The sequence below is a fragment of the Saimiri boliviensis genome, chromosome 5, assembly GCF_048565385.1.
Source record: "Saimiri boliviensis isolate mSaiBol1 chromosome 5, mSaiBol1.pri, whole genome shotgun sequence".
NCBI classification, from domain to species: Eukaryota; Metazoa; Chordata; class Mammalia; order Primates; family Cebidae; genus Saimiri; species Saimiri boliviensis.
In genome coordinates, this window is record NC_133453.1 from 111,882,067 (window position 1) to 111,904,401 (window position 22,335).

Genomic DNA, 22,335 nt, shown 5'->3' on the forward strand with positions numbered 1-22,335 from the left:
TTTTTGACCAAATGATCATTCAGGAGCAGGTTATTTAATTTCCATGAATTTGCATGGTTTTGAAGGTTCCTTTTGGAGTTGATTTCCAGATTTTTTCCACTGTATTCTGAGCAAGGGTTTGATAAAATTTTAATTTTCTTGAATTTCTTGAGGTTCATTTTGTGGCCTATCATATCGTCTATCTTGGAGAAAGTTGTATGCTCTGTCAAATAGAATGTCTGGGATTGTTGGGTAGAATGTTCTGTAAATCTCTGTTAAGTTCATTTGTTCCAGGGTGTAGTTTAAATCCATTGTTTCTTTGTTGACTTTCTGTCTTGATGACCTGTCTAGTGCTGTCAGTGGTCTATGAAAGTCCCCTGCTATTATTTAGTTGCTGTCTATTTCTTAGGTCTAGTAGTAATTGTTTTACAAATTTGAAAGCTCCAGAGCTAGGTGTGTATATATGTAGGACTGTGATAATTTCCTGTTTGCAAGGCCTTTTATTATTATGTAATAACGTCTTTGTCTTGTCTTTTTTTTTTTTTTTTTTTAAGAGACGGGGTCTCACGATGTTGCCCAGGCTGGACTACAGTGGCTATTCACAGGCACGATCCCACTTCTGATCAGAACGGGAGTTTTGACCTGCTCCGTTTCTGACTTGGGCCAGTTCACCCCTCCTTAGGCAACTTGGTGTTCCCCCGCTCCCAGGAGATCACCATATTGATGCCAAACTTAGTGTGGACAGCCAATCAGCATAATGCTCTACAGCCCAGAACTCCTGGGCTCAAGCAATCCTCCCACCTCAGCCTCCCTAGTAGCTGGGACTACAGGCACGCACCACCACACCAGGCCTCTTTGTCTTTTTTAACTGCTGTTGCTTTAAAGTTTCTTTTGTCTGGTATAAGAAGAGCTACCCCTGCTTGCTTTTGGTGTCCATTTTCATGGAATGTTTTTTTTTTTTTTTTTTTCTGTCCTTTTACCTTAAGTTTATGTGAGTCCTTATGTGGTGTTAGGTGTGTCTCTTGAAGGTAGCTGATAGTTGGTTGGTGAACTCTTATACATTCTTCAATTCTGTACCTTTTAAGTATAGCATTTAGGTCATTTATATTCAATGTTAGAATTGAGATATGTGGTACTGTTCAACTCATCATGCTATTTGTTGCCTGTATACCTTGTTTTTTGTTTGTTTGTCTTTAATTGTATTTTTTGTTTTTAGATCCTATGAGATTTATGCTATGCAAAGGCTCTGTTTTGATCTGTTTCCTAGGTTTCTTTCAAGATTTAGAGCTCCTTTTAGCAGTTCTTGTAGTGCTGGCTTGGTAGTGGCCAATTCTCACAGCATTTGTTTGTCTGAAAAAGACTGTATCTTTCCTTTATTTATGAAGCTTAGTTTTGCTAGGTACAAAATTCTTGGCTCATAGTTGTTTTGTCTGTGGAGGTTGAAGATAGGGCCCCAATCTCTTCTAGCTTGTCGGGTTTCTGCTGAGAAATCTGCTGTTACCCAGATAGGTTTTCCTTTATAGGTTACCTGGTGTTCTTGCCTCATAGTTCTTAAGATTCTTTCCTTTGTCTTAACTTTAGATAACCTGAAGACAATGTGCCCAGGCAAAGATCTTTTGGCAATGAATTTCCCAGATGTTCTTTGAGCTTCTTGTATTTGGATGTGTAGTTCTCTAGCAAGGCCAAGGAAGTTTTCCTTAATTATTCCACCAAATATATTGTCCAAACATGTATATGTCTTTTCTTCCTCAGGAATGATGATTACTCTTAGATTTAGTTGTTTAACATAATCATAGACTTCTTTGGAGGTTATATATTATATAAAAGAATAAGAAAATTATAATATTTTCTTATTCTTTTTTCTTTGTCTTTGTTGGATTGGGTTTATTCAAAAACCTTGTCTCCGAGCTCTGAAGTTCTTTCTTCTGCTTGTTTGATTCTATTGCTCAGAATTTTGCATTTCTGTAAGTGTATCATTGATTCCTAAAGTTTTGATTGTGTTTTATTTGTGCTATTTATTTCACTGAATATTTCTCCCTTCACTTCTTGTATGATTTTTTTTTTAATTTCCTTACATTGGGCTTCACCTTTCTCTGGTTCCTCCCTGATTAGCTTAATAACTAAACTTCTGAGTATTTTGCAGGTAGATCAGGGATTTCTTCTTGGTTTGGATGCATTGCTGGAAAGCTATTGTAATTTTTTTTAGGAGAGAGGTGTTAAGGAACCTTATTTTGTCATATTATCAGAGTTGGTTTCCTGTTTCCTTCTCATTTGGGTAGCCTATGTCAGAGGGAAGGTCTAGGACTGAAGGCTCTTGTACAATTTCTTATGTTCCATGGGGTATTTCCTTGATGTAGCACTCTCCCCCTTTTCCTAGGGATGTGGCTTCCTGAGAGCAGAACTCTAGTGATTGCTATTTCTCTTCTGGAACTGGGCACCCTGCAAGTCTACCAGGCTCCAGGCTGGTACTGAAGGTTGCCTGTACAGAATTGTTTGTGAGTCTCTTAGCCATGGATATGGTCACCTACGTGGCAGGGGACTGAAATGAACACTGTGAAGGTCTGTAGCTTTGGTTGACTAATGTCCTATTTTTGTTCTGGTTGGCCTCCTCTCAGGAGGTGGCATTTTCAAGAGAACATCAACCATAGTAGTATGGGGAGGGACAGGTGGTGGACAGGTCCCCAGACCTCTCAAGAATATATGCCCTTTGTCTTCATTTACCAGGGTGGGTAGGGAAGAACCGTGACGTTGGGAAATGGCTGGGTATGTCTGAACACAGACTCTACTTTGGTAGGTCTTGCTGCAACTGCTGTAGGGATGAGGGTGAGATTCCCAGGTAAACGGATTTATGTTCCTAGGAGAATTATGGCTGTCTTTGCTGTGTCATGCAGATTCTGAGGGAAGTGGGCAAAGCTGGCAGTCATGTGTCTCACCCAGCTCCCATGCAACTCAAAGGGCTGGTCTCACTGTCATTGTGTCCCCACTCCCAACAGCACAGAGTTTGTTTCCAGGCAGTGGACAGCAGGGCTTTGAACTTGTCCCAGTTATCCACCTGCCAGTTACAAAACTAGAGAGGGCTTTCCTTCTTCCCCCAACTGTGGATTCTGGATGCCAATTTTATGCCCCCCCTTTAGTTCTAGCCAGGAGACTTCTCCACTGGTTCAAGTTGTTACAAAGTTCAGCTAGCAAGTTCCTTGTCTCTGTGTGGATCCTTGAGGTAGCCCTCCTCAAGGATTCCTATGAAGCAAGGCAGAAATTGGCTTCCTAGGTGACCCATCAAGCCCACAGGATTTCCCTGCTGCTTCCTCTACCCCTGTATTTTGCTAAGCTTTCTAAATTGACTCAGCTCCAGGTAAGGTCAGAATCTTCTTCTGTAATCCATTCATTCAGGTTCCCCAGTGAGGGTGTGTGTTCAGGGGCACATGACCTCCCTTTTTTGGGAGGATTTCCCTTTCCCTCCACAGTCTGAGCACTCGCAGTATTTGGGGTATCTCCTAGGTTCTACAGGAGCAATTAACTTCCTTCGGAGGGTCTGTGGGTTCTCTGGGCTTTCCTAATACATTCCTGCAGCCGTTATGGAGCAAAAGTTCATGACGCAAGCATCCACACACTCTTTTGCCTGTCCAGGTGGGAGCTGCAATCTAGTCCTGCCTTAAAAGTGTAATATTTTGAAGTACTTTTAAAAGATGTTAGGAAGATGGCATAATTATATAGATTTTTTTGTGTGTGGCCGGTCATATGGTTTTTAAATATTTTATACAGACAATTTTTTTATATGTTTTAGTTCCAGATTTCTAGAATTTATGCCATGCCTAGAAGAATCTCCAACACTCTTATGTTTAAAAAAATGATCTCTATTTAAAATTTCCATGAGACTTATTTTTAGAGATAAACACTTATGTATTTTTAAATGTTTAGCTCAATCTGATTTTTTTTTCTTGACTAAGAATTTTCTTCTGAAATAGATTTTGTATTTTGTAAAATGCCTTTTCAGTATCTATGATGTGATAAAATGTAAATCAAATATGTATGTGTGTATACATATATACACACATTTTATATATGTGTATGTGTAAATATATACATCATATATATGTATGTATGTATATATGTACTTTAAAGAGACAGGGCTTTATTCTGCTACCCAGGCTGGAGTGCAATGGTGCCATCATAGCTCACCGCAGTCTTAAACTGGGCTCAAGCCATCCTCTCTCCTCAGCCTCCCAAGTAGCTGGAACTATGGAGGTACCAGCACGCCTGCCTCCTAAATCATATATATTTTTGAAATATGTTTTCAACAGTTTAAGAGCTTACAAAATAGCTATGTAAAACAAGATTACTGAGTACTCTTGATAAGAAAAGACTTCTTGGATTACAAGGATGTTAGTAAAAAGCTATTTTTTCTAAAGGTCCTAAAAATATCGTTTTTTCTAAAGCCCTTCTGCTCCAGGCTGGAAGTAAAGTGAGCTGCTATAGTCTTTCTCACAGCATTTGGAGAAGTCACATGGGCTAAGTGATGTAAACTGAGAAGACATTCTAATGAGAAGTAAAGGATCTACATTCTGTCTCTTTTTCTTTTTTTTTGACAGCAGATTCTGTGAGCCCTTGTCTGTTTGCCTTCTGGGCAGGAAGAGAGAAAGACAACTGCAGACATATTAGTGCAGCAAAGTTCACGCCAGTTGCTTTATAAAAAGTCATTGTGTTATTTGATTGATGTCCCTAAGGTTGTCTAAGAAGAGGAATGAACACTACTACCTATTCTTACCATTATTACCACATCATGGTAAAGAGTAAAAAGAAACATAGGTTTGCATAATTCTATTTGCCTTGAAATAAAATTAGATAGGGTACAGAAGTATGTATCAGAGAAGTACATGCTCCAAAATTAAGTCATTGGCACACAAAGACATGACTGTCATCCTCTAGCTGGTGATATCCAGGCCTCATTTGTGCACATATGGGCACATGGCAGAAAGCAAATCATCCTAGGTTCTAATTGGTATGAAACATTATGATTAAATAGATCTCAGATTTAGATATCCTGTTTAGCTCCATTCCTTCCAACAGGAGTGCAAATTTTGCTTCTGGATTACTGAATTTCAAAATTTTTATTTCCCAGGTTTACACAGCCAGTTAATGGTCTGTTCTGAGTATACCACAGGGTTTCTGTACCAATGCTCTTTCATCTCCACACAGCCTTTGGGGTGAATCTCCAAAGGCTGGAGGCTTCTCTTGACACATAACTCTTGTCTTCCAGTACAGCTAATGTCAAACGCCTCTATTACAGCCAATCTGTCTTCTTTTATGATCATTGGAGCAAGCTGGCTGAACAATCTGGAGAAGACTTGAATTCCCTAAAGCAGAGGTTGCTTCAGAGGAATGTTTCAAGGTGTCTCTTTCCTAGGGAGCTCATTTTATAAGGCACCAAGACATTCATGCATGCCCTGAAGAAATCAGTTTCAACTTCATTGGATTTCATTTCCCTAAATAGCTGACTTTCACTATAATGTCACTTAGCTGTGATTTCATACAGATTCCATACACAAGAGCCCAGAGATAAGCAGACATGGACTTCTAAGTAAATGTTAAATCTGGCAACACAGTGAATTTTAGAACCATCTTCTGGGACATTAAAGGGAAAGTATGTGGGGGAAATGATGAGACTTTCAGATGATTTTATAGGTTTTTTTTTTGTTGTTGTTGTCTTCAAGTTTATAAGGCATATCTCTTTTCTTTGAGGTAGTTCCAATATTGAGTGTGCTCTTTCTTTTGTCAATCAATTAAACAAGTTGACAAAGGAGAGCGATTGATATTCACAGATTTTCAGCAACTCAAAAATATCCACCTGTTATCTTGTATTCTGAGTCAAAGAGTGACAAATTCTATTTTGAAGTTAATGAATGGCATATTTTATCTGTAGTATACTAAACTAAGGTTAAGATCAAAAGATCTCACTTATTCTCATGATAGTGATTGAAAAAATAAGTCCCGATTTATCAATTATTCATCTCCACCTCCACTGTTGTATTATCTATCCCACGAGTGATTGAAACGGTCTCCTAGTAGGTTGTCCAGGTGAGACACAGGAACATACCCACACACAGGTATGCATGTGTCTGTGCGCCATGACTGTGTATCCAAACATAAGATTATTTTACTGACTTAAACAATGTGCAGCACACAATTTATGAATAATGATACAATATGCAATAATCTATTATTGTAAGTTCTGTATAACCAGTTGAGTTTTATAGGATGGTTTTGTTGATTTTTGCTGAATGATTTTATCTGCAGTACACAAAGTCTCTGTCATAGATTCCTTTTTGAAAATTTCTTTACAACATTTTAAAAATGTAAAAATTAGTCTTAACTTACAAGTCATAAAAAAAACAGGCCTCAAACTAGACAAGCCAGGTAGTTTTCTGATCCCTGGTTTAGACAATCCACAAAACAATAAATCAGTCTCTGATTCATAATGTTAGTCAATCTCTGAAGTGTAGGTATTTCCACTATGGTAGACTTCAAGCTGTCAAAGGGATTTCACTGAACATGGAATTGGGAAGAGCTGTGGGGTAGCAGCCCAACAGACACTATTCATACAACACAGAATAGTCATAAAATTCCTCCAGAGCATCTCTAGTTAAAAGATAGACAGGCACACATATATAATTTATGAAATAATTAGAAATCAATGAATTTATTAGCTTTAAAACTATTTAATTTCAAGGTTATATAACGTGTATATATATATATATATATATATATATATATATATTTTTTTTTTTTTTTTTTTTTTTTTTGAGATGGAGTCTTACTCTATTGCTCAGGCAAGAGTGCAGTGGCACAGTCTTGGCTCACTGCAACCTTCACCCCCTGAGTTCAAGTGATCTGCCTGCCTAAGCCTCCTTAGTAGCTGGGACTACAGGCATGTGTCACCATAACCGGCTAATTTTTTTGTGATTTAGTGGAGACAGAGTTTCACCCTGTTAGCCAAGACAGTCTCCATATCCTGACCTTGTGATTTGCCTTACTTGGCCTCCCAAAGTGCTGGGATTGCAGGTGTGAGCCACCGTGTCCAGCCAACTTAATTTTTAAGAATGGCCGGGTTAACCAAGAGCTCACAAAGTTTCTGAAAATCTATCATCTGTAACTCATGAACTGGTAACAAGGGGCTGACTTGAACACACCACTGATGGCCTATTCTTTTGAATTCCAAAAATACTGGATGGTTTGACATTTTATGAACTGTGCTCTGGCATGCCTCCGTGATCTTCTAACCCAATTCTTTCATGACTTAGCAGCATCGCCGGCTAGAAAACTTTTGCCATTTTTCAAAGTTGAATTAAGTGCCGTCTTTCCTATACAAACACATAATACATAAATATACAATTTCTATATTCTAAGCCCTCAGTGACAGGGCTTCATCCACTGTAGCCTTTACTTCCTTGGTCTGCGAGGGCTTACCTCAGTTTCTCCACCTCAGCGACTGAATGTTTATGGCCCAACAGAGCCTGGTGTATATCAGGGGCACAGCACGCATTCTTTGAACTGACCTGCTAGCAAAGATGGCCAACTCTAGGCTGCGAGTTTGCAGAGCTTTGTGCAAATACTTTCTTTGTATTGTAGAATTGGTACATTTCACTATACCTCTTCTACCAAAGAGCAGGGAAGAAACGGCTCTCCACAGTATTAGTCAAAAGTTTGCATCGGAAGAATGAAAGTCAGAGGATTGTCTCGACTTCAGGTTTTAGATTCCATTGGTTTTGTTTATAATTTAAATATATTTCCTCACCACAGAAAATTGAAGTCCTTTTTTAAAGGAGGTACATAACCAAGAGACTTAGGCAGTGATATACAAAGGTTACAAGCAGTTAAAAAAAAAAAAAAAAAAGAAGTGAGGAGGAGACCTGTTGATTTTAAAATGTACACAGCTGCTACCTTGTGGTTTCGCTATCATCCCTCACTGCTCAGATTCTCTGAATGCACTCCTTTTCCTGTACACTATCTGGCATAGATGGAGGAAGGTAAGTCCCAGGGTAAGACTCCTCAATGCCCCGCCTCTTCTCTCAGTTGCTCTGCTTACTGATTTTCTTACTGCTTTCATTGAAGCAAGGGTCCTGGGAGGTGCGGGGAAGATCAACTCACCTCATAGTCAATGTCTAAGGCGTCCGTCTCGCCCTTGGTGCGGAAGTGCTGCGTGTGCTTGTCCACGGTGAAGTTCACCTGCTTGCCCACCCGCTCGATGAGAACTGAGTGCCAGTGCTGGTCATCCAGGAGGCTGCCCAGGGTGGCAGAGGGCAAGCTGCTGCTGAGCCGCGCTTTGCTGTCATCTGTAAAGAGGGGAGAGGGGCAGGATGAGGTCTGTGTCCCAGGGCAGCTTTGCACACCAGAAAGCTCCACAAACAAGGCCATCTGTCTCTGTTCTAAAGGCAAAAAAATGTTGTTTCCCTATAAGCCTGGAACTGTGCTGGACTGGAAAGGAATAACAGGCTTTGCCCACATATTCCAGAACCAAGTTCAATTGATAGGCATAGCTCCTTCCAGAAAAAATAGGGCGTGTTTTCAAGATTTAAAAATTAAATAATAAAAGGAACTATGTCCTTATGACTACATGAATAGGATTGAAAACGGGTAGATTGTTTTTAGAAAGAATGCATATTCTTTGAGTTTGAATGATTCTTCAGTGGAGAAAGTGAATCCTGAGCTGTGCCTGAGAGGAGGAGTAAAGCTGGGATACATAAAGGGCGGACAGCTAATAAGTCTGTGGGCAAAGGCAGCAGCGAAGAAATAATCATCCCAGTTGCCATTGCTGATTACCTACTGTATGCACGGCACTTCAGAAGAAATAACCTTCATCTCTAATCCTCTAAGGGAAAATTGTTATCTCCGTTTTACATATAGGATCCCTGAGGCTCAGGGAAGTGAGGCGTGCATGCCTCAGGTACAGTCAGAACTTCAATCTGGGTCTGCCTCATCCTCATTCCTTTGACCATCGCTATGGATCATGGCTTGGGTCATAATGTTGAGAACTTAGCCTCCGTTGAGCTTGGAAGGGCCCCTTGAGAAGACATGAGAGATACAGGAGAGAAAGCATGCTTTGCAATCCAACTTGCCTGGTTTCCCCTGCCCCTCCTTCCCTCTCAATTTTAAGGAAGTCTCTGGCTATACCCTTCTACCAAAATGATCACAACTTTCATCTTCCCCTGCAAAACTTGCCTCAACCTTAGCAAAATGAACAATTAAATAGAACTAATAATTGTATATATGTTTTTCAACTTTTGCAACATTTTATATATTAAGTTCCTTTGTAACTGAAAGCTAAATGCCTCTCTCCTCCCTCCTGGGAAGTGTTATCTCCAGTACAACTGCAGCACTGTTCAACAGTGTGACATTCAGCAGGCAGGAACCGCCACTTTACCGTAGCTGCTGGCTCCCACCTCCATTAGGGCCCAAGGCGCTATTCCTTTCACTGAGTAACTTGGGTGCTTCATATAGGGTTAGGGGCAGCAAACTCATTCTAATCAGAAAAAGAGAGCTGGCGAATTAATAGCTGACTTGGTTTCGTTGGTTTATTCAGTGTTTGTTTCACAGCATCTGAGTTTTCCTTGTTTGATAGATTATGCTAATGAATTAATAGATTGCTCTTCCTCCCTCCCTTTCTGTCTTTCTTTCTCCTATAGAAAAGTATTGTGATCTACCTAAGCTGGTCACAGTGACAGAGTTTAAAGGTATACTGTCCTCTCTGAAGATCTTAGTGAAGAGAAGCTCCTCAAGTAAACCTATAAAAGACAGGCGTGTTCTCGGCACTTAGTGCACAGAGCCGAGGAAATGCAGAATGCAGTGCTGTGAAACCCTCCTTACGCAGCAGCACAGGCTGAAACCCTGAGGGAAGGAAGAGCATGGTTGCAAGGCCAGGAGAAGCAGCTGCCAGTCTCAGGGATCTAGGGGAGCATGGCCCAGGGCTTCCAGCAGCGGAGTGCCAGCAGCTCGTGGGCCTGGATCCCATTACCCAGCACTCTGTGTGCTAGGTTACACAGTTTACATCTTATCTTTAGGAAATGGAACATTGAGTAGGAAGAGGTTACTAATACAGATTACCAGAGGTTTTTTTGTTTGTTTTGTTTGTTTGTTTGTTTGTTTGTTTTTGTTTTGAGATGCAGTCACCCTCTGGTGTCCAGGCTACAGTGCAGTGGCATGGTCTCGGCTCACTGAAACCTCCACCTCCCAGGTTCAAGCAATTCTCCTGCCTCAGCCTCCCGAGTAGCTGGGATTACAGGCATGGGCAACCACATCCGGCTAATTTTTTTTTTTTTTTTTTTTTTTTATGTTTTTGGTAGAAACGGGGTTTCAGCATGTTGGCCAGGCTGATCTTGAACTCCTGACCTGAAGTGATCCTCCCATTTTAGCCTCCCAAAGTGCTGGGATTACAGGCGTGAGCCACCGCGGCCGGCCAGGAGATTACATTGAGGAAGATTATTGTGACAGCTGTATGGGAATTGGCTTAGAAGGTAAAACTGGTAGTAAGGTTGGCCGTAATCAGGATGGATGGGACATAAAGGGGCTTAAGCAGGCATGGTGCAGGAAGAATGGGATGCAAGTAATGACAAGGCGATGGCAGGAGGTGGCCTCCAGCTGACAGAGACAGAACAAAGAACACCACTGCCACCCCACACAGTTTTTATTTATAAAATAAAATGATTCAGGAGCTAACATTTGCTGAAGGAAACTCTGCTTTATAAACTGTCAGTTCTAGATGTAGCAAGGCAGATAGATTTAATATCACAGTTTTCACTTTGAAATCGAGCTGCATCTCATTTTTATCTTAAAATAAGAGAGGCATTTAACAATAATTTATTAAGTCCAAATACTAGGCACTTGAAAAGTTAAAGCTATTACACGTCACAAAAAGAAAACGAAAACAGGGCATGGAATTACCCCCTTTCCCCCAACTTATTTGTCCTATGTGCCGTTTTTGTGGCCTTTAATAATCTACTGAATTGTTTAATAGAGGCAATAACAATGATTAAAAGAAAATATTTTAATATTTTTCACACTGTCCTGCTTCAAAAGATAAATTTTATGAATCACTTAAATTTATTTTATTTTAACATAACATTTTTGGGTATAGTGACAACCCCCCACCCCTCCCTCCCTTCCTCCATCTCTCATCTTCCATAGCCCCAAAAGTAATCACTGCTGTGAATGTCTTGCTTGTGCTTCCAGAAGAAGTTAGCTGTATACAAGCAGCAAAGATAGGTTTTCTTTATTTCTACTCATTTAAGTTTTTATACTCATGGTAAAATAGAATGTACGTCGATCTCCAACTTTCCATTTTCATTTAATCTATCCTGAAAATCTTTATCAAAATATAAAGAGCTTTTTTATCCTTTTTACAGCTGTATAGCATTCCGTGCCCATATATAATATATATGATATATAATTATATAAAAATGATATATAATCATATATGTGATATATAGAACTTACTGTATTTCATTTAATGAGCTTCCTGGTGATAGAAGTTTAGAATTTTCTACTTACTTTAGATGCTTTATTATGTGGATATTATCTTGCTTGGGCACAAACATTTGTAGCATTCATTCTTAGGTGATGAATTGGAAGACAAAGGCTTTCATGCTTGCACTTTGGACAAACACTGCCAAATTGCCCTATATAAAAACCATGCCTATTTAAATGCCTACGAGTACCTTTACCACAGGCTTGCCAACAACACATAGTCTAGCTTTAACATTTTGCCTGTCTGGTAGGTTGAAAAAATGTATTTCTGGCCGGGCGCATTGATTCACACCTGTAATCCCAGCACTTTTGGAGGCTGAGGTGGGTGGATCATGAGGTCAAGAGATTGAGACCATCCTGGCTAACATGGTGAAACCCAGTCTTTACTAAAAATACAAAAATTAGCTGGGCATGGTGGCGCACGCCTGTAGTCCCAGCTACTCGGGAGGCTGAGGCAGGAGAATTGCTTGAACCTGGGAGGCGGAGGTTGCAGTGAGCCAAGATTGCAACACTGCACTCCAGCCTGGTTCCTGGAGATGGAGAGAGACTCTGTCTCATTAAAAAAAAAAAAAAAAAAAAAAAAGAATTTCTGAGTAATTTTAATATGCATTTCTTTTAATAAGAATGAGATTGAAAATATTTTTATTTTTATTTCCTTTTCTTTGAATTGTCTCCTTCTATATCTTGCCTATGATATGAATTTTGAAAATATCTTTTTGCCTTTCTTTATCTGTTTTTGGATGTTGCTTTTCTGTTGTTGCTTGTTTGATTTATTTTTTTAATTCACTCAGGTACTTGTATATTGGGAACAAATCTATCATTTTCCTTTTATAGCTTCTAGATTTGTATAATAGTTTAAAAGATTCCCCTTATTCTGAGAATTATAGTTTTCTCTACTTCATTTCAACTGAAACTTATTCTGATGTATGGTATGATGCATAGTTTTACCCTTACTTTATATTTTGAGATGGCTACTAAATTGTCTCAATTCCACTGTTTAAAAATCCTTGAGTGAACTTATTTAGTGAAATAGATTGTATGACTTTAAAGTAGAAGGAGAACATTACTAAATTGGATAGGGTGGTCTGTTATGTTGACTGGATCAAGGTTCTGTAAGTACATGAGGGGAACCTTCAAATTCTAAAGCGTCCAGTAGCAGGTCATGTTGCTTGTTGCTCACTGTACCCTTCTTGCACCCATTGCCACAATCATCACCACCATCTCAATGGACAGGAACATTTCTACCGTGGGAAGCAGAGCCAGCATCAGTAGCCTTATCTTCACCCTCCTCAAGGTCTAATGTCAGCTCTTTCTCTCCTGGGTCTTAACTTTGGCTCAGAAAGTCTGCTACTCTCATTGTTTCCAATAACTCTGCTCCCTATAATTTTAACATTTTAGGGGAATAACAGCACTTCTTCTTAAACAGTGATTACCTTTTACTTATTGCATCTAATGAAACCATAAACTTAATTAACACACATCATTTTATGCAAAATCGCTCATGAAATTTTTATGATACTTAAAGCAATTTGTTGACTTTTTCTGAAAAATGGATTTACTTAGCATAATATATATATATATATATATATATATATATATATATATATGCCCAAAGATAATGCAAAATTCATTCCCACCAATTTTATGGAGAAACATGTCAGTAAGCCAGTAAGTATCGAGGGACTTAAATTAATGTTCACAACTTTTTACTTAGTAATCCAGTTTCTGTAAATCTATTCTAAATGAGCAAAGTAAAATGTTCTAGGCAAATTTTTAAGTGGTAAGTGATTCAAAAATTGGATATAATGTCCAATAATTTGGAAACAGAAAAAAATATCTGACTACATTTAGGTAGGCTCACCAGATGAAGTATTATATTAAATAGCCATCAAAATGATATTTACAAAAAAACTTGGATTATTTCAAAAGTATATTCAGTAGTGACTGCCCTTTTGGATAAAATTAAAAGTGACATTTAATAAATAGGATACTCAATAATTAGACTATACTGATTTAAAACATAAATGAGCAGAAGACAAAAGTATAAAATACAGACTAAATACAACTCTGAGAAAGGCTCAAATAAGCACAATCTGTGGATAAAACTGAAAAATGCATTTATCGAGACTGTTTTTTTCTGTATTTTAGAGAGAACATAACAATTTTAGATAATGAGAAAAATAAACTTCATTAAAAACACAACCCTCACCTTGAATAGTATGTTTGTTGAAGACTATATGTCAGTGATGTGTAATTATTGAGCCTCTTTGGAATTACAAGTTACTTTTTGATTAATCAAAAAGGAGCACACATGGGTAAATTTCATCACGCCCTTTCCATTACTTATTCTCTACTAACACTCAGATATCTTATATCAAAACAAGTTTAGTGAAACTTGGTATGATTAAACAATTGGGAAACAAAATTTCTGCTATTCATCAAAAAGAATGTTAAGAATTGTATTTATGAAAAAAGGAGGATGGTAGTCCTCAGAAACGTTTCTTTTTTTTTTTCTAGAAATTTCCATTATTAGAAATTGTAAAAGACTTAATTTTCAAGAACCTCTCAAACTCTTGATCTCGGAATATCTATTTTAAGTTTATCTCAGTGACATTTGAGGTTCAATTACCAATTTTAGCTAGTTTCTAATTTCTTGAGACAAAGATAAAAATTTTGATGGGCAATTGTGAAGGACAAAAACAATAAAACCAGACAGAAACTAACTTTTGGGCCAGATATATATATAAGGGAAATAATTATTTCTAATTAAGTAAAAACTTGTTTGCATGTGTTTTAAAATATAGTTAAAATGAAATCATATAGATGCCACCCAAGGGCCTAAGGAATGCAATAATTTTTATAGGAAGGTCGAAATGTTTGCAAAATGTATTTAACTTTACCTTTTTATGTTCCACCCTCCACGCCAAAATGCTGTGAATAAGCCTTCCAATTCTTTCACCCTTACTTAGAACTCACATTTTCTGGTAAAGGGAATGCATATTGCAGTGTTTTTGCTCAAATGCCTTGTTTGATTAAATCTTCTTGCTAGGTCTTAGCTAAACTGTTCAAACATGGATGTCACTTTAACTTTCATAACCTGTGAATTTCAGATAGCCTGAGAAAAGGGGGATGGGAGCTCTCATGATTATGACTGTATTTAAACAAAAAAAAAAAAAAAAAAAAAAAAAAAAAGAGAAAAAAAAGAAAAGAAAAAGTCATTCTTGAAAAGGCCTTGATTTACTCTTGCTAAAACAGGCGGCCACTCAGTGAATTCCCTCATGACTGTCTCCATCTGATCATCAGAATCAACTTTCCCACCCATCTCTAATTTTTCTGATTATTGACACTAATATTCACTTGTATTTCATAAGCTTCTCACACAAGTTAAACACTTCACATATGTTGTTCAAATTATTCCTGACTGTAATAACCATGCAGAAAGGTTAGTCTCCAAGAAGCCACAAGATTTACCTAAGGACTCAAGGAATTAGGGTCAGAACCCAACTCTATTTGCCTCCAAAGCTAAAACTCTCTCCATGACTCTTAGTGGAAAAGTGGATACTCTCATTCTTCCTCATTTCTTACGCTCTTACTATCTGTATCTCCCAGATGCATGTAAGTTATGTACCTTAGTAAGAACGGAGGGCATTCTTTTGCAAAGTAATTTAATGGATTGGAAAACAGAAAGCTGTAGATAAGTAAAATGGGGCAACACTAAGAAGGGATGACATGACACAGAATAAGAAGACAAATTTCACCTCCCTGTCCCAACCAGTATCACAAATGTGCCCCCTGTTAGCTTTGTTTGGCAAAATGCAAAGCTAGTGAATGGTTTTCTAAGTATCCAAGTGAGAGCTCTGAAGAAAATAAGAAATGGACAGGAAGCAATGTGATTTCAGTGGACTTGACCCTCAATCCACAGCAAGTCTCTGTTTCTCTGTCCTTCGTTGTTAATGAAATTTCTAATTTATATTTACTAAAAAAACTCTCCAAATTTAGGAGTTGTTGCTTTCTCTGATCTTTAATTTGAGTCCATCTTCTGTGACTTTGCTATCTCCAAAAACATTACTGTAATACATTTGTTATACAGTTATGATGAGGCATAGTTATTTTATTTCCAATTAATATAAACAACCTAAAAAGTAAATAGAAATAACTATTTTACTAGGTTAAGAGGCTCTTAAAAATAGAGAGTGATAAATCCAACTTCTAATCCCCAGTGCAAAATTCAGTGCCTGATTTACTGTACTTGTTCAATCTATTCTTATCGCATAATGCTAGAAGTTATGAAAAATGTGGTGCATTCTATGCCATTGATTCTTTGTCTGAAATACCTGCTTTCCTCCCCTCTCCATAATAAAATCTCCTGATTACTCAAGGTTGATCCTGGGCCCCTCTGTTCCTTCGTGAGCTCTCCATTCTCGCAACTTAACACATACATATTGTCTACCTGATGTTTAACATTTCTTATTAATTGTTTTATATTTTTATTGTTTATTTTATAAAAGTTCATAACATTTTAGTGACTAATGTCAGGGCATTGGGGTAGGATTGTATAAAGCTCTAATCCCATATCTGTAGCTATGAAGTTATGTGACCTTGAGCCACCAACTGGGAATCACTGACCAACAGTTCTTCATCTGCAAATGGGTTTGGATATAGTTTGTAGGATTGCCATGTGATTAAAATAGAATATATATTTTAAATGCTTAATGCAGTGCCTAAATGTAGGCTCTCAAAAAATGGCAAGTTAAAAAGAAAAACTTTTATAGTATTGAGTACAATTCCAGAAACATGATAAACATTCCATAAATATGTGTGAGTTGGCTTACTAAAATGCCTGAGTTTCAAAAGAGCTAAATTAAATGTTCATTTGACTTTTTGGAGAATGGGAAGAACTTTCTCTGGCATCTCAATGGTTGATTATGCAATCATATGCTTTGGCGCCTGAACCCTGTACTCCGCCCCCGGGTGCTCTGTAGACATTTGTTCTATTCTAGGAGTCTCTCTTTACTATAGCTGTATGTATTGGGGATTGCATAAACATCCGGCCTTAGTTAAAAGCACTGGGCTCTTGTAAAGATGAGTGACCTGCATGTACTATTGATATCTTCTTTAGTTCTTGCAACAGTTTCCTTGTGGCATAATATCTCCGCTCTTTGATTCTCTACCTGCCTGAATGGGTTCAGACTATTGTAATTCTACAGAGGGCAGATTGCCATGGGCAATTTGAATGGGCTGTGTAAAATGTGAGAAAGGAAACATATCTAATCCCCTTATGGATTAAAAGAAGAAATCTCTTTCCCATTTAGTAGTTCTGGGAAAATATCAATGTTCTACTCTAAGAAAGTAGTCAAAGAGGAATCACACAGCTCAATTTCTCCGTAGAACTCTCTCCGCCCAAGCTAGACACATTAAGGGTTAAGGTAACTATGTAATGTAAATAGGAAATTCATACAAGAGTGCAATTAGAAAAGAACAACAGCACACTATGTCTCCAATGACATCCTAGGCAGCTGGCCGTGGTGCTGAACTTCTTCACTCAGCCTGAATTTCTGAATGGCAAAGTAACGGATCAGAAAATGAATACACATTGCAGATGAAGAATTGTCACTAAAGGAGACACTGCTAGAATGTCCATATAAACTGTGGAAAGCAAAGGCAAAATTCTCTCTTTTATTGGACCAGCACTATTCTTCAACCCATTAACTTGAATCCTGCCTCTCCTCTCTCTCTCTCCTCTCCTGTCTTTCCCTTGCTTTTCTGATTTATTTATATAAAAGAACAAACCTGATCATGGATTTTGTAAATGCTTTCCCCTGTTAGGCTATGTGACAACAGGAAAATAACATTACTTTAAAATAATATTTTCTTCTCCACATGTACCCCAAAACCTAAAATGCAATAAATAAATAATAATATTTAAAGATTTCCTATAAATAACTAAGATAAGCATTTAATAGATACTAAAGTATTAATAAAAGAAATAACCAGGTTGTAGGATTGGATTTTTTCCTTTTTTACATTATTTTCAAGTTTTCTAAAACTGATATGTATTTTATAATCTAAAATAATAGCAAAACACCTGGTTAGATGTAAGTACATATTAATAGTAGCTATACTACTCACTATCTGTGTAAGTGGGACAAGCAATTTATCCTCTTTGAGCCTAGTATTTCATATCTGTAAACTGAAACTAACATATGCTTACGTCATAGGTCTTCCTTGAGAATTGGACTAGACACTATCACATTGTGGGTATTCTGTAAATATACCCCATTGTCGGAGGAAGTGGTGGATCATGGAGGAGTCAGGAATGCAGGGTTGCAGGTGAACAAGCCCAACAGGAATAATGAAATGTGAGATGAAAATCCCTTTTCTAATGTACTCAATTTGCTTCAAGCACCTACTTTAGGAAGGGGTGAGTTGTGAGTCACTTAGATGGTGCTCTAGTGACTTCCGTTAGATACTCTCCTAGATATTTCACCTAGAGGCTAGAAATACAGAAATGAAGAAGGTGTTATACTGGTGCTTATGAAACCTACATTACAGATTTTCCACTATGGGCAAAGCAAAACTATTATCACTCCCCTTTGCTTAGTGCTTACAGAGATCTTCTAGCTGTAATGAGGTAGGTGGAGCTGAAGTACTAATCTGTGGCTGTGTTTCTCTAGAAGAGAAACCTAGAAACTCAACGCTAGTTAAGAAGCCTCCTAGGTGACTGCTTCAACAGGAAAGTATAGAAAACACTCAACTGTGGTAAACTGATAGAAAGGGAAGAGGTGCTGAAATAGATAAAAAAGATGAAGAAATCTAAAACTATGTAGAATATAGATAAAATATATTTTCACTACTTAATCATTCACCAACTAAGGTTTTACTTAATCACCACACCAACCATGGTTCAAAATATAGAGAAGATGGAAACAGAGAAGAAAAACTTATCCTGCCATATGTATCACAGCAAGGAATAAGAGCTATTTATCTTAATATATCATTTATTTTCAGAAGTCAGCCCAATTCAGGGTGAAGCATTCAGATATTGTTTGAATAAATGAGCAATATTGAGCTTCTATTTTTGGTGTTTGATTATGTTTACTTATTGCTATAGAAATGTATTTATGATGTTCTTGGTTTTCATGTCCATACTCTGCAAGTCAAGTCATTAGCCCCAGATTAGAAATAAGAAAACTGAGCCACAGAAGACATTCACCATTATAAATCACATCATAAACAAACAAATCATAACATCATTTGATTGCACACCTGTAGCCAAAACAAAAAGTGTTACATGACTACACCTATGCTGTTTCTACCATTCATACCAGGAGTGGATTCTATTTGCAACATAAGATTTTGTATGTGGGAGCAGAGTTGTGGATCAGAAATGCCATACTGAATTGGGAATCTAAATGGTAGCACCTGAAAGATTTCACAGTGTTACCAGTAGAAGACACCTGCTTAATTATTGATAAATAATAGTAACTTTACCCACAACTCACAATGCTGTGTGAACCACTTGTAACCGGGAGGTTCAAATTCATTCATCTAGTCTCCTTTCCTGAAAACTGAAAGCCAGTTAATGTAGTGATGCATGTTTGGGTAGTATTTGGATACTTAGCATTCAGAAAGTTCAGATGCATTGCTGCTTTAGGTATGGTAGTTACAAACAATTAGGTTACCAGCAATTTTTGTTTTTACGACTCTCTTCTAGGCAAAATTCTACTTTTAAAGGTATCTTGATGTGTACTTAATCTAATACATTAGGTGTCAATTTTGAGTTAAACTTTGAAATCTATAGTCACTATTGGGCCCCAAGAAGATTCTCAGAAATGCCTCAAAATAAAGACCCTGTATTGTTTGGTTTGGGGGCAATAAAATTCATTCTTATGGCTCTCCAGCTAATTGCTAAAATGTATTTAACTGTAGTCTTTTTGTCAATCTTCCATGCAACTTAGGGTTACAAATTACATTTTGCAATTTCTTTTCTTCTTCACTATTTTATAGTAAAGACCAATATCACTTAGATTGAGCTCCTACCTGTATGATGGGGCTTATAGAAACCTACCTTCAAAGTTATTGTAAAAATTGCACAAGCTCAACCTGAAAATACAAAGGCATTCAATAACATTTTATCCTCGTATTTTCTTATTTATAGAAAGAAATCATTTTTACTATTTTATAGCAAAGTCTAAAATATAACTATTTTCCTCTCTGTTTAGTATTAGTAAATATCAGATGGGAGACAGGGAGTCATTCTTATGAAAGATAGCCACTTACATTTTTTTCAGCTTGTCTCTCTTTTTTTCTTCTCTCTTTCTTTTTTCTATAGAAGAGCGTTTTTTTGTTTGTATCCTTGGGAACTGTGCTCCTGCCTTCTACACTGGGTTTACCCTTCCTTTAGAAGTGCCTTTGATCATGTACAGGAGGCTGGGCCTCTCTCTTGTTTCCCTGGGATAGGAAGTTGGTCACAATGAAAGCAGACCTGCCTTTAGTTCAACAGACCCTGACAGATGCCAGTGCACAGTGGGAGGCCGTGTGCTAACTGTGTGGAGCCAGGAGGGCATTCTGTACTAAGTTTAATGGAATCTCATGAGTCTGGGGCTTACTCTGGCACAGCAAGAGTACCTAAAGAAAGGAGTTTCCCTTAAAAGGACATGAGAATGCCTAGAAACTTAGATTAGACTTTTCACCTCACATATATGATCCCCTCTTCCCACACAAAATTACCCAGGGCAACCAAAATGTTTCTGCTTCATTCTCCCTCTGAAACTTAACTTTCTTCAATGTACCTAACAGAATAGATTATTAGCAAGCTTCCTTATAATATGTGTGTATACTTAAACTTGTGAAAGCTTTTTCAGAGTTTGAGTTACTAAGAGAATTAAATGGTTAAATACATACTTAGATCAATAAATATGTGTTTGCAATTCTCCCAACATATCAATATTATACTGTGTCAAAGAATGCTATACATGCCTTAAACATTTCTATCCCCACCAATATCACTTAGATGGTGCTCTAGTGACTTCCATTAGATACACTGCAAGTGTCAGACACTGTGACCTGTAGAGTAAAGGAGCTCTCCATTCCTTGGCATTGGAAGGGTAATTGGGAAGTCCAAACCTACCCAAGCTGAGGTGCAGGGCGAGCCTCCCCTTCTGGAGTTCCAAGGTGATGTGGTCTCCACGCTGACCTTCTCCATGGAACAGGACCCCATCTCCTTGCATGCTCTTGAACTTCAGGGAGATCACGTCTTTAAGAGTACTCATCAGCTTCTGATTGAACCTGTACAGAAGTGAGCTTCGGCCATCAAAGTCAGCAACGTCTGATTCTGGGAACAAAGGAGGAGCGAGAGAGAAGAATCAGTGCATATCCTCATGACTGCTGTTCTTGTTTCCCATCTTAGTTCCTGTCCAGTTCACAGAAATGTTCTTGAGATCTCCCAGGTCTGGTCTCAACGGGAAACACGTAGACTAAAACCAATCTAATTAGACTCAAGGGAATTATTCATTTACAAGCAATCACCACACACTGAGTCAAAGTGAACCGATCATCAATTTAGAAGTAAAAACTCTCGTTAGTGATGTCAGCTTTTGCTGGAGGGGACAGGGTGAGAATACTGCAAGTACCTATGACTGGCTTACTGTGTCAGATGTCTTAGAATAATCTCTCATGATTTGTCTTCCTGACAGTCAGAACCATTTGGTCTCATCATCTCAGATACAATGTCAGAGCTGAAAAATAGATATATCATTATGCCAACCCCACGTAGTACTCTCTCCCTAGAAGCCTGTGTTGAGGATTCTGAGGCTTCTACTGGGTTCAGTGGAAAAAAACAAAAAAACAAACAAACAAACAAACAAACAAAAAAACAAAACCAGTAAAAGAAGACTTGTTATTTGAACAAAGAGGACAAGTGTATTGCATTCTTTCCATAACTACCTTATCTGTGTTGGTGATATTTATCATTTTAGTGTTTTTATACAAAACATACAATTCATTATTGGCAAAGCAAAATAAATAAAGATCAAGTAACCATGATTTAGATAAACTTATGTAAGGGGTGTGTACAAACATATCTGACAAATTTGTACCTAAAAGCTAATAGAGATTCTATTTGGAATAAGTTGTTCTAGGTTATTTTCGTGTTTTCTCTATTTTTTCATGACAAAAACTTTTATAATGAGCTTTTATTATACACAAAAAATGTAAGACTATTTAATTATAAACTGAAACTGATTCATTATATATCATGTGTGGGTGGGATTGTGGTGATTATGTGGAGGGGGTGGGATTTTCTATTTAAAATTGAATACCCAAGAAAACTCAATTTTTAAATTATTTACCATGCAATTAGAATCCTCAGTGTGAGCATACACAATTGTAAATTATTTTTTTAAACAAAGATCTAGAAACAGTCTTTGTAAATCTGAAGTTTTGAAAAAAAAGAAAATGAAATAATACTTTTTATAGTTAGTTTGAAAACCTAATTTTATCATTTATTTATATGTAATAAAATGGTCCTAACCAAAAGGTTGCTGATGGAAACCTAGACTGTAAAAAGAAACTGTCCATATACAAAGAGACTTTTACAAATGTCCACCCTTCTCAGCACGTCCCCTCTTCTCAGCACGTCCGCTCCCCACCTCATCAATGCACCTATGCCTGTTACCTCAACTGGGATTCTACCCAGACCAAAGTGAGGCCACAGGCCACCAGCTGCCACCAATCATGGAATAGTGAGGACTGTGGTATATGGTATAGATAAGATGACAGATTCTAAACTGTGATGGCCATAGCTTGTTAGCTGTGTCACCTTGGTCTAAGGTGATTTTA

General features: G+C 37.7%; 1 protein-coding gene across 2 annotated transcripts in view; it reads right to left on the minus strand.

The window, feature by feature from the left end:
- Positions 1–22,335, minus strand: part of CNTNAP5 (contactin associated protein family member 5) — an 891,734-nt gene that overhangs the window by 476,460 nt on the left and 392,939 nt on the right. For both annotated transcript variants that reach the window (XM_010342190.3, XM_074399829.1), the window contains exons 5-6: positions 20,627–20,830; positions 8,125–8,309 (exon numbers count right to left, since the gene is read on the minus strand). In XM_010342190.3, coding sequence (XP_010340492.1) covers positions 8,125–8,309; positions 20,627–20,830 — 389 coding nt within the window. The remainder of the gene's footprint in view (positions 1–8,124; positions 8,310–20,626; positions 20,831–22,335) is intronic.